At 50.2% G+C, this 12,899-nt stretch overlaps 1 protein-coding gene across 16 annotated transcripts in view; it reads right to left on the reverse strand.

The window, feature by feature from the left end:
• Positions 1-12,899, reverse strand: part of BCL2L11 (BCL2 like 11) — a 79,404-nt gene that overhangs the window by 27,206 nt on the left and 39,299 nt on the right. For 14 of the 16 annotated variants that reach the window (XM_059891113.1, XM_059891109.1, XM_015473330.3 and 11 more), the window contains one exon: positions 1,262-5,573. The exons of 1 other annotated variant lie outside the window; for it this stretch is intronic. In XM_059891113.1, the coding sequence (XP_059747096.1) occupies positions 5,478-5,573 (96 nt within the window). In that variant the 3' untranslated portion in view covers positions 1,262-5,477. 16 annotated transcript variants of the gene reach the window in all.

Below are 12,899 nucleotides of genomic sequence, written 5' to 3' on the forward strand. Positions count from 1 at the left end.
CGGGAGAGGAACGGGCTAGGAGTTAGGGGTTGTGTATGTGTGTGTAGATGCAACTGTTACATATAGAATGGATAAACAAAGTTCCTCCTGTATAGCACAGGGAGTTATACTCAACATCCTATGGTAAACTACTGGGCTTCTCGGGTGGTGCAAGCGGTAAAGAACCCGACTGACAACGCAGGAGACACAGGAGACTGGTTTGATCCCTGGGATGGGAAGGTCCCTGGAGAAGGGAATGGCAACCCACTCCAGTATTCTTGCCTGGGGAATCCCATGGACAGAGCAGCCCAGTGGGTTATAGTTCATAGGGTAGCAGAGTCGCATACAACTGAAGTGACTTCAGTTGTGTGAAGTGTGTGAAGTTCAGTCGCACAAAACTTCAGTTGTGTGAAGTTGTGTGATGTGACTTCAGCATGCACATGTGATAAACTAAACGGAAAAGAACATCAAAAAGAACGTATGTGTATAACTGAGTCACAAAATTAGCATAACACTAAATCAACTATAGTTCAATAAAAAACTTTAAAAATGTACAGACACATGTACTGCTCACGTAATTAAAATGAAAAGTAGGACTCTATTACCTGCTTAAAACAAAGCTCACCCAGTCTTTTAGCTTTCCCAGCACTTATTTCAGAGCAGAAGTGGCAAATTATGTAATCTATTTATAGCATTTATAGGAATTCATAGGATTTTATCAACTGTATCCCCAGAGGAGACCGTAATTTCTCTCTGGCACCCCTACACCAGCTCCCGCCTGCCATGCAGCACAGGGCTCCCCAGACTCCATGGCCCCTTTAGAAGACAGCAGTGATGAGTTCACCACAGATCCGGGCGTTTATTGGTTTCTGGCTTCAAGCAGGTGGTATATAGATAAACTTAAGAGTCAAACAAGACTTCCATTTCTTGAATGTTCTTCAAACTACCAAGACAGGCTGAGACGGCAGGGTATCTGCTATAATCACTAATCAATATAGTTTAGACCTGTGACCTCACACCCCACAACCAGTCCAGGTGCTGAGTCATACCTGACTACGTGGGCAGAAAACTCTGCAGTTGCTCTCACCAGCCACTTCAAAACTTTAAAGAGTGGTTTGCTTTTAAGTATACGACACAGATTTGACTTCAAGCGACCATTCACAAAATCTGCATGTTGGTAATGCATTCAGTGAATGATAAGAGCAGAGTGTGGGTGTGTACCTATCCATGATTTCAGCGGCTTCTCCACCATTTTGTGAAATAAATCAAACAGCTCGCCAAAACTAGTTGAAAGTTTTATTTATATAAAATTCATTAAGAACATAAAAGATTGGGTTTCTTAAAAAAAAAATCTGCAATTATTTACAGCAGTATTGCACAAGTAAAGTGGCAATTACCCTGTCAAAATCCATCAGTGCAAAACACAAGCCAGGGAAATTGCGATACAAATGCTACATATGCTGGGTTCTAGGAAAAAAGTTACAGACGGATCAGTGCTATTTATAAACGAGTACCTGATGAGTTCTGATACAGTAACTAGCGGTCACAGAACCTGGACACACAAATTAAAGAGAGCTTCTAAGGTCTGAAATTCCCAAACCAAAGTAGTCAAGTTATTTAGCTGGGAGCTTGAGGGTGCTTCTTACATACGATGCCGTCTGGAGCAGGACAGGTGTTACCCCAGCTGGTTTAGCGACACATGTGGTCAGGTCACTGCACACGTGCGTGCACAGACTGGACACACACAGGCACCAGGCTAAATCAGCAGGGATGACAAAGCCATCGACACAGAACCGCTAGAAGATCTTTCACGCTCTCACCTCTTTGCACCCAGGCCAGTGGGGTCCAGACCCTCGCTTGAAGGCTTTGGAGAAGCAGAAGAAGGCGTCACCCTGAAGACACAGGTGGATCAAATGCTGGGACCAAATGGTTCAAGGCTGGGGGGCGGGGCGCGGGCCTGTACAGTTAGTTCCTGAAGATACATAGTAGAGTCTGCACCTCAAAGCGTAGGAAGCCACAGAGCACGGTTGGGGGTGGGGGAATTCAACTAATCATCAGTTGCCAACAAAGGTTAGTAGTGTGAGGTGGCCCAGTAGTCACTTGGAAGCAGGGCAACTGGTCAACCCGGGCCTTCAGTCTGCCTGGTCTCTGCCTTCAACAGTCTCATGGTGGCACCTGCCTAAGTGGACATGTGAGTATTTCTAAACACTGAGCTGTCAGGGATAAATCTTCAATGGAAAAATCTTTCCCACTGCTAATAATAAGTATTTTGTTTTGTAAGATATGGCCTGAAGTTAACAGCACTTGTTTCTATGAGAAGCTAGCTGTTCAGGAATTAAAGAGTCACTGGAAAGTTCTAGAGGAGAATCTGAAAGCCTATCAGATTTCTGGTCTTTCATTAGGCTGTCTAAACACAAACCTCATCATGAGGACAGCAAACCCTAAGAATTTAAACCCACTGGACTAGAAATACCAGGAACCAAAGCTGGGGAGGGCCACCCTGGGGAGACCACGTGGCCTGCCGTGAGCTGACCAGTCTCCACCTCAAGAGTTAAAGCAATTAACAGGACAGCAGGGGGCAGAGGGGAAAGGGAGGTCAACACTTTGCAGAATTTAAGACATTAAATAAGCCAGAAATAAATATACAACATTCCTACAAGTTACAGCATTATCAAACAGTAGGACACATTACATAGAAAAAGAATCGACAATATTTACAACCCTCAATTCTGAAAAAGTTCAGCAAAAACTGAATTTTTTTTTTCTTTTAGTCATTTAGGCTGTACAAAATTTTACAAGAAAGGGACACATAATAATTGCACAGACATTTGGCTCAGTTGATAAGTAAAATACAACTTCCTAATCTAATAAATAGTCAAAATATATACAATATTAAGAAGGAGAAACAGAAGAAAATTGTAATCCGCTATGTACATTTTTTTTTTAAACCAAGAAAAAAAAAATCTTCATCAATTCAGGTCTAGGGAGGGGCCCAGATAATTTGCAAATTCACTCATGAAGCTAATTTCACGTGTTTATTGCATTCCTGTGAAAAGTCACAGGACAGTTTCTACAAATGTCGTATCAGACAAGTGATCAAGGCACAAAACCTGCATTAAGTTTCCAACAAGGGACCGAATTATTTTTGCTCTCTACAAAAAGTCAAAGGAAGGAAAAGTAAGACATCAAAGGTACACCCAGCCATGGGCATACCTTCTGCAGAGAGGAGGCATCATGATCAACAGACACGTACAGTACAGGGATGTCTAGTCACCTCTCAAGTCCCGGGGGCAACATCCTCGTTTTAATACCTCTACAGTTCATAGATTCTCTCATTTCCTCATCAGCTACTTCCACGGCCAGCCCAGGGGGCCTGGAGGCCCCCAAGCCCAAGGTAGACTTGCACGTGGGTGAGCAAGCGCTCGGCCCCCCAGGGCACTGGTGCTGAAGGAATAAAGTGCTCCAGTCCAAGAGACTGGCCCGTGAATACGGAGATCCTGGGGGGGAGCGGCCCAGAACCAAATACGTCTTTGGTGTGTGTGTGTGCAGCAGGCCCACGGACGCCAATTCCGTGGACCGCCTCAACCGCTTGCGTGGACTTGAGGATCCAGCGGACGGGTTCAAGACAAAGGGTCCAAGAAACACAAGCTGAGACTCAACACAGCTTTTAAAACAAGTCAAGACCCCAAAAAGCTACTTGGGGAAAAGAAAATGTTTAGAAGGAAGAATATTTGGAGTCAAATCTCTCTCTACCTAAGGAAAAAGTATATATGTAACATATATATATATATATATAAAACTATAAAGATACAAAAATGAATCAATTGCTCCAACCGATAAGAAGAAAACACTGGTCCTTGATGGGCCAAAAGCAAACGCTACAGCTGCTGTTGGCACTGTTGACTTGTTTGAAACATGTATGTCTTTTAAAAAGCTGTTTCGAGGTTTCAAAAACTTTAAGAGCGATGGGGTTCACAGAATTACCCCCACCTCCCTGCTTGCAATGCTCCCTCATCTGTCCGTCTTGGGTCTCCCCGGGAGTTTAACTGCCTTTGAAAATACCGACCAGCTCGTGAGCCTGCATTCTCTGCCCTCCTCCTGGCAGGTGTGAAGGAAGAGCACCCCCAACAGAAGTGGCTGCAGGAAGTGGGGGGCCTGACAAAAATCCAGCGGTCCCAGGAGGTGGACGACTGACACAGATAGCCCTGTGTCTGATGGTATTCTTTATGAGAACTGCTGAGAGCAGAATGAAGCCTTTACTTCAAAGAGCGGTTAGCCAAGAGCCATAGAAGGCCAGAGGAACTCTGAGTTGGATGAAAAGCCAGGATGCCCAGAAAACAGCTGCTTAAAGCCCTGCCACAGCCTCTGCCAATTCCCACGAAGGCTCGAGTGTGGCCCCCTGTAGCTGAACCCGGCCACAGGCGGGCATGCTAGTCACTGGGGCCTTAGGCCGAGAGCCCACACTGTGCTACAGGAGAGCCACAGCAAACCTGGTATTATGAATGCCCCGAACCTCTGCAGAACACGTCTGGACAACAAGGCTATCAAAGCAAGCGAGAACTGCCAGCGAGCACTCCCCAGTGGGTAAAGTACCAGGAGACAGACAGACCCGTGTCAGATACAGACTCGGGCTCAGACCCAACTGCCTTTTACCATGAAACAGTCACTGGACCCAATGTGTTCATCAGTGCCCTGACAGGCTGGGAGAGCATCACCAAAGGATGTAAGCAACACACACACACACACACACACAGCAAAATTTTCCCACAGATGCAACTGAATTTTAAAGAGGTAAGTAGGTATTTACACAATGGGAGTGGCATGTCAATACAGGCTGACAAAGGACCTCTCTCTGCCCCTTTTACCAGTTCCATTTCATAAAAACTTTTTTGGTATTAATAATAGTGATTAAAAAAACAAAATGTCGAAGAGGCAATGGCAGGGAAGGAGGGGCCGTGTCATACCTCTCCCGTTTAAAAATGCTGTACGGTGACCTCTAAAAATAAACTAAGGCAGCTTTATAAATGAGCTGGCTCAGTTTCCACTGCAGAGTTTATATAATCCTCTGAGAGTAGGCAAAAGGTTCTTAAAATTTTAGTACAAAAATCACTCATGAGTTGGTTAAAAAGTTTCCATTTCCTTTTTGAAAAACCTGCTCTTATCAAAGGTGGGAAAAAAAACACACACACACTGCATGTAAACACCATTCTTGCATAAAATCTTACTCCAGAGAACCATGATTTGTACATTGTTTTTTAAAAAAAGAGAATCCCTCCCTCATTTACATTCACATCAAGCTTCCGTTGGAAAATCGGCCACATGGTGATGAACAGACAAAGGTCAGGTCCACGTGCAGCGTGGTGTCCTCCGGGGACATGCCGGCTGGCTCTCTGCCCACCCTTCCAGCAAAGGACTGCCGCACAGCGAGGGCACGGAAGCGCCGCGACCCCGGGCGCTGGGCTGGTCGGTCTGAAACGAGCGGAACGTCTGCACTGCCGTCACTGCATCCTCCACACCAGACGCACGATGTAGCGCAAGACGCGCAAGAGGACCATTTGCGGGTGGCCCTCAACTGCCTGGTGACGCACGAAGACCTGCAACGAGAAGACAGAAGCTGCTTACTGCCCAGCCCTCACGTGTTTCAGGCGGGACTGGGGGTGGGGAGGAGGACACCCGTACTCAAGGGAACTGTCATCCTGCTGGAACCTCTGAGAAGGGCACCAGCTCACCCGAGTGCCAGTTCTTCCCAGAGCTGTCACCCCCTAAGGAGCAGGGGCACTGAGGGATGCTCTTTATAAAGTGACCGAAAGGCTGTCTGGAGACTCCAAGAGGACCCCTGAATCCGCTTCTCCCTCTAAAAACCACAGAATTCTGGGGTACCTCCCTGGTGGTCCAGCGGCTAAGGCTCTGTGCTTCGAAGGCAAAGAACAGAGGTTTGATCCCCTATCAGGGAACAAAGATCCCGCCTGCTGCGGTCAAAGACAAAACAGCAACAACAAACAGAAACCGCACATTCTTTCCACACGTGACGTCACAGCTGCCCAGAGCTGCCTGGACCAGGGAACGCAGCACCCACTGGCAAAGGAGCCACCCAGCGCAGGGCGAGAGCAAATCAGCTGAGATGGCGCGGCCAGGCCCTCTCGCCCCACGTTTTGTAAACAACGGCTGTGCAGCAGCTGAGACCATTCACAGCACTGGGCACATGCGGCACGAGGTGCCCGCTTGGTCACGGGCTGCTGGGCGCGGCACGCCTGTGTGCGCTTCGCTGTGAAAGCCCTGGCTGCTGCTGCACCAGGGCTACACTGGAGCGGCACCGTGATGTTATGTGAGGGTACGTTTTGGCTATGTTACGGTTACGATGCGGCTGCTGCGCGAGCCAGGAGAGAAGAAATGTGTCTGCGGTTCCTGAGGCTCCCCGCGTCTCCTTCCAGCCCCTGAGCTCGGGCCTTGCCTGCCCCGGGTTCAGCGAACAGCAGACAGTGTGGACAACAAGACAACTGGCGCCACGAACAGGATGACGAGCGCTACACCCACCACCTCCGCACAGGTGCTGAGAAATGTCACCCCACGCTGGGGTCCCGTGAAGAGAGGCACGGGTAAAGCAAACAGGAACTCGGGGGATGCAAGTAACTAAGTTACTGACATTCAAATAGGTTTCAGGCTCCCTGAAGGCTGAGTTTCGGTGTGACCTGCCCCAAGAAGCTAAACAAACTGAAGCGCTGATGCGCCACCCTGCCTCTGGTGCGAGGCAGCTCTTCTGAGTGCATGCTGTCAGCCTGGCACAGTGGTCAGGGTCAGCAAACAGGCGGACTTGCCCTCCAGCCCTCACCCCAGAGTGGCGGGCAGAGTGTGACGAAAAATAGAACAGGTCTATTTGCCGGTGACCCCCACAGGTTTAGGACAAGCTGAGATACTGCTCAGAAGGAAACTGCCAGGCTATTGAAAGTCTCAGGGTCCCCATGTCTTCCAGAGCATGCCCACCTTCGGGTCTAATCCATTTTGCAGGTAAGTGCAGGGTGTAAAGGCTTCCCCGATTGGTGGCTCATCGGTAAATAATCTACCTGCCAATGCAGGAGATGCAGGTTCGATCCCTGGGTTGGGAAAATCCCCTGGAGGAGGGAATGGCAACCCACTCCAGTATCCTGGCCTGGAAAATCCCATGGACAGAGAAGCCTGGCGGGCTATAGTCCCTAGGGTCGCAACGAGTCGGACTCGACTGAGCAACCGAACAAGAAGAAGAAGAAGCAGGGTGCACACCCAGACCAGCCAAAGCCGGTAACAGATGACCCGCTTCCAGTCAGGAGCTGCTTCTCTGCTCAGGTCTGAACGCTGAACGCAACACCCCGGGCCCGCTCCCTGTTCTGTCTGAAGCTCTCCATCAACCCCTCTCCTCACTCTGGGGGGCTGGTCTCTTCCGATGCAGAATCACGGGACCACTGGCCACGGGGCAGGCTGAAGACGGGCGTCCCCTCCCAGACCTAAGTGCCGCCTGCAGATGCCAGCTGCGAGCAGGGCTCCCTCCGGGCCACTGTTTACACAGCCCTCTGGGGTGTGCTGGACGGGATGGAATTGTGATAAGGCCTGAGCACTTCCCTTGCTCCTTCCAGAACCAGACTGGAGGAAATAGGCTTTATGTAAGCGATTCCTGTAGAGGCGTTCCGTAACCACAGTCTGCGATTTTTATCTGCTCGACACACAAGATTGCTTTGTTTTGATTTAACTTTCTAAATTACTTTGCTTCTTTGGGGTGAGAATAATTTAGGGGAAGGTTAATTTTAGTTGAGACTAATATTAACAGGTTGAAAGACGCTTATTCAAAATAAAACCACGATTTACTAAAATGAAGAAAGTGTACATGGGGGTGGGCTAAGCCATTGCTTCAAGATGGGGAAAGCTGTCTTAAAGCCATCTGGCTGTCCCCGGTGGCCTTCAGGTGGACCAGAGAATGGAGTCAAGATGACCCCATGAGGGGACCAGGTCACACAGTAGGGATGGACCCTGCTGACTCTTGGCCAATTTTATATTCCAGAAATAGAAGTATCTAAGAGGAGGAATGGAGAAGGCAATGGCACCCCACTCCAGTACTCTTGCCTGGAAAATCCCATGGACGGAGGAGCCTGGTGGGCTGCAGTCCATGGGGTCGCTAGGAGTCAGACACGACTGAGTGACTTCACTTTCACTTCTCACTTTCATGCACTGGAGAAGGAAATGGCAACCCACTCCAGTGTTCTTGCCTGGAGAATCCCAGGGACGGGGGAGCCTGGTGGGCTACCGTCTATGGGGTCGCACAGAGTTGGACACGACTGAAGCAACTTAGCAGCAGCAGCAAGAGGAGGAAACCTTCCACGCACACTATGAGGACAACAGGTGCAAAAGAATTTTTTATTAACAGTTTTGCTTTCGTCTCGCATGAGACGAATATGCAGTGGAGATGCAAAGACGTACAAGGGTGGCAGGGGAACGCAGGAAAAATTTGGCGAAAGGGACACCCAGCCCCTGACCAATGAGGAGATGCTGCCAGGCCTGGGTGAGCGAAAACTGGGCACACCTGGCCCCTCAGATGGCAAGCGGGACAGCCCGGCACACGCCATCAAGCCAGCGAACAACCGATTCTGGACGCCATTCAATGGAGGAAGCCATTACTGCTGATTCCGAGAGCTGTGCCAGCCCAGAAAGCCCTTGACAGCTGGCCCAGCCAGCCAGAGCTGCTGCTGGCTCAGCGTGGACAGCTCACACCTCACAGACAGCTGTGAGGTTGGGCAGCTCCCCTTGGGCGGACACGCTGCCCTCTGACACCGGCAGAGGGCACAGAGGCTGTCTCGCCAGTGGGAGTCACCAACACACACTGTCTGCAGCGCAGCGAGCGAGAGGCTTGGGCTTCTAGCCTCCAGGACTGTGAAAGAAAGCTGTTTCTGCTGTTTAAGGCCCCCTGCCTGTGCTCCAGCCATCCTAGCAACTAAAATACCCATGCATGCTCAACCATTGCTCCTAAGCCTTTGTCCCAAGTGAAAACCAGCGCTTCCTGGCTCAAGAACTGCATAATGCTGCTCTAGTCTACACCATAAAAACACTTTAAAAAGATATATTACAATGGTACATTTGGAGGAAAAGAGATTAAAACACTAGACACGCTCCTAGGTTCAAATCCTTTCTGTCTGCTCACCCACACAGGCACACAAAGTGCAACACGCCATCCCACTGGGACTTCTGCCTCCGTGGTCTAGATCCAGGTGCCCCTCACTGTCCTTGCTCCTCTCTGGCCAAGGGGCTCTGGCAGCCCTCACACGGGCCCGCATCACAGGACACCTGACTGCAAAGCCTGTCTCCATGTAGGAGGTCTCGCAGGCAGTCCTGAGTCACAGGGCGCCTGCGGCACTGCCATCATGAGAACAGCCGCGGAGAAAGCCTGGGCCCCAACCCAGAAGCCAGGCACAGGCACGTGCAAGCTCCCGCCTTACAGAATGCAGAGCATCCACGCGTGCCAGTGAAACCAAGGCCTGCGCCAGGACAGAGTCAAGATGCGGATGCCCTTCCTGTCCAAAGAGCAGACGTGACAATGAGCTGAAGCCCTGTTTTGCTGTGACAGAACACAGCACCGGCCACCACCGGGGTTTTAGCTCTGGGACCACCCACCACGGGTCAGGGAATTTTAATTCCATCTGCAGGCCAAACATGCCCAAACATGCTCTCTTGCCTGGGAAGCAGGCGTGCAGGATGCAACACAGGTCTGGAGAGACCTCCCTGGTCATCCAGTGGCTAAGACTTGTGCTCCCAAGGCAGGGGGCCCTGGATCGATCCCTGTTCAGGGAACTAGATCCCACATGCCAAGACCCTGCATGCTGCCACAAAGACCAAAGATACCACGTGCCACAACTAAGACCCCAGCACAAAAATTTTTTTTTTAAGGGAATTTATTTAAAAAAAAAAAAAGGTGGGGGGAACTTCCCTAGTGGTACAATGAATAGGAATCCGCCTGCCAACACAGGGTACACGGGGTCGATCCCTGACCGGGAAGATCCCACCTGCCATGGAGCCCTGATCCCATGGGCCACAGCCACGAAACCTGCGCTCTAGAGTCTGCGAGCTGCAACTACGATGCTTCGTGCTGCGAATACTGAAGCCTGTGCATCCAGAGTCTGTGTCCCACAAGAGAAGCCACTACAATGAGAAGCCCAGGCACCGTAACTGGAGAACAGCCCCCACTCACCACAGCACGAAAAAGTCTGCTCAGCAACAAAACACAGCTCATATACAAATAAATAAATACTTTTTTAAGAAAAAGTATTTTAAAAAAGTCTCCCAGCCTGCCCTGGAGAACTGGTCAGGCTGACCGCGGCACACCCACAGAGGGCAGCTGATTCCGCTTTCCTATCCTGCAGGCGGAGAGGAGCCCAGACCCTGCGAAGCCCACAGGACACACCAGGCCTCCTGACTTCGTGCACCCGAGCCTGGGGACTCAAAGTATCTCCCACTGTCACCGCTCAATGGAACCACGACCCCTGAGCCAGCGTGGCTCTCTTGTATCTCACAGACCGAGCCTCCAGATCAGGAAACACCAGGTGACCTGACTGCTTGCCTTGAGTTCCAGCACCGCGCAGGACACATTCAACAATCTGGGCTCCATAGGCAGGGCCAGACCTCACTGGGCCTGATGACTCAGTAAGTACCAGCCGCAGGTTCACTCAGCATCATCACTCAAGGGGGCTTACCATCAAAACCACAGAGACGCGCAAAGCGCCTAAAAATAAAGGTTGAGTAAGACCATAAACATGATTAAGAGACTGAAAAAAAAAAAAAAAGGAAAAAAAGACTTTCCCAGGGAACTAGGACTGAGATTTGGTGCCACAGAACCATGGTTTAGTTAGGAGTTTTCTGGCAGTCAAGGTAACAAAACTCAGCACGATACCAAACTCTTGGAGACAAACCAAAAAGCAAGGTATACCAGAACTCTCAGACTCTGAGTGATTTAACTTGTTCAAAAGCTTGCTTCTTAAGAGAATTTCAACATGAATGCCTAAGATGTCCCAAACTTTCTTTTTTTTTAAACACAGATTTATCTCTAAGTGGGAACATGTTACAGGAGACTGAATTCTAGACTCTGAGACCAGGAAGGACTCTTACAAAGAGAGAACCTCTGCTCCAGTTTGGGCAAATGAGGATCGAGTGTCTGCCTGGATGTTCGGTGTTTGCTCTGCATCTTCCGAAACAAGGCTGAACATCGTCACCATCACAGGGGACGGGATGAGGCAAGGGGCAGAGCGGCCCCACTGCTGGATGGAAGACCACCTCTACCCACTCATAACCCATCAGTCCAAACGTTCTTTTAAACGACCAGCCAGTGAGACTACAGGTCAGAGAGGAACAGGGCCCGTGTATGACGACTCGACGTGGAGCTTGCTAAGAAGACTCGGTCTCTCTCCACTTTAAGACCGAGAACTAGAGTCAAGGGGCAACTCAGCTGGGGTTCCAGCACGAGCGCCACGTCCACTGCTGTTCTCAGCTGTCAGACCGATGCTGCCCCAAGACCAAGTTCACTTTCTATCCGTCACCAAGGCAACAGGGGCATTTGCATAGCTAGTGCCTAACAGGCTTTGTTGTCAACACAGCTGTGGAAAGAGCGCCAGGGGATCCCCTTGGCCGGATGTGGTGCCCCCCCCAGCCTCCCAGCACCAGGAGTGAGATTTCCCACAGCACTGCACCCAGCTCCCACTAGGGGGGCAAGGGATGCCCAAACATCGCAGAAAGACCGTATCGTCATGAATCCCACCTTCTGACTGTCAATATATCACCTCAAAGCATCTATTACAGGTGATGCTTTTGGTAGGGCAAATAGCCACTTCCTCAACTTGTTGGTTTCCAGGCCCCATGCTGGCTGAAATGAAGAACCCCGGCCCATGACCTTCGCGGGGTATCGCTGTGCCAACCACAGAGAAGCCAGAGATGGCAATGACCACTCCAGCACAAGACACCACTTGATGAAACACTCGATTCAGAGCGAGCACACGTGGTGGTGAAAGGCCCAGACTCCAAAAAATGCTAATGAGACATAAACACTTTAACCACAGCCCAAACCCCTCTGCTTTGGCTCAGCCGGGAGAAGTCGAGCGGAGGATGACGTGATAGGCTGATTATTTCTGTACGTCTGCAGGAGGGCTGAGCCTCCAGGGCATCACCATTTCCTCCTCAAGAAATTAAAAAAAACCCAGTTAGCCCTCTCTGAAGTCCCCCTCCAGGCACCTGCATCTCCAAATGGTTATGTGCTGACGGCCTCCGGTCCCCCAAGGGCCAGGCAACCGTGCAGGTGTGCCCACCTGCCACAGTACGACGGCGCCCTCGTGGGTGATGAGAGCGAGCCCATATCCAGCTTGGTGCCCACCCAGGCATGCACCCACACATCAGCGCCTCAACCCTGGCTCACAGCTGTGTGACCCAGATAGACACAGCACGTCCGGGGTCCCCCCACCCAGGTCCAACCCCCCAACATTTCCTTTAACAAACTGGGTACTTATCAGACAGGTGAACAAAGTTACTAGCCTCTCTCCTTCTACAAAGATCAATGGAGAAAAGTCAATTATGATTCACGGTGAGAGAAAACAGCCCTGGTGGAAGACAGCATTTTCTAGATCCATCTCTCCATGCTTTAGATTTAATTGTCACTACACATCCCGAAGAGACTGACTGAATACGGGGCTCCTGAAGGTGAAGGGATGGAGTCGGGGATCAAGGTCCCTGCACTTGTCCATGAACTGTCTCTTCCTACGAGACCACACTTCACCCTCCATAAGAAAGCCCTTGTCCAAAAAACCTGCAATCCACAGCTGCTGTCTTGATGGAAATAATTTGAACCCCATGCTCTCAGAGAAGGCATGTGTGCAAGGCTCTAAAATCCACAACTGCCTCATTCAACTCCAAGGAAGACA

The sequence above is a fragment of the Bos taurus genome, chromosome 11, assembly GCF_002263795.3.
Source record: "Bos taurus isolate L1 Dominette 01449 registration number 42190680 breed Hereford chromosome 11, ARS-UCD2.0, whole genome shotgun sequence".
NCBI lineage: Eukaryota > Metazoa > Chordata > Mammalia > Artiodactyla > Bovidae > Bos > Bos taurus.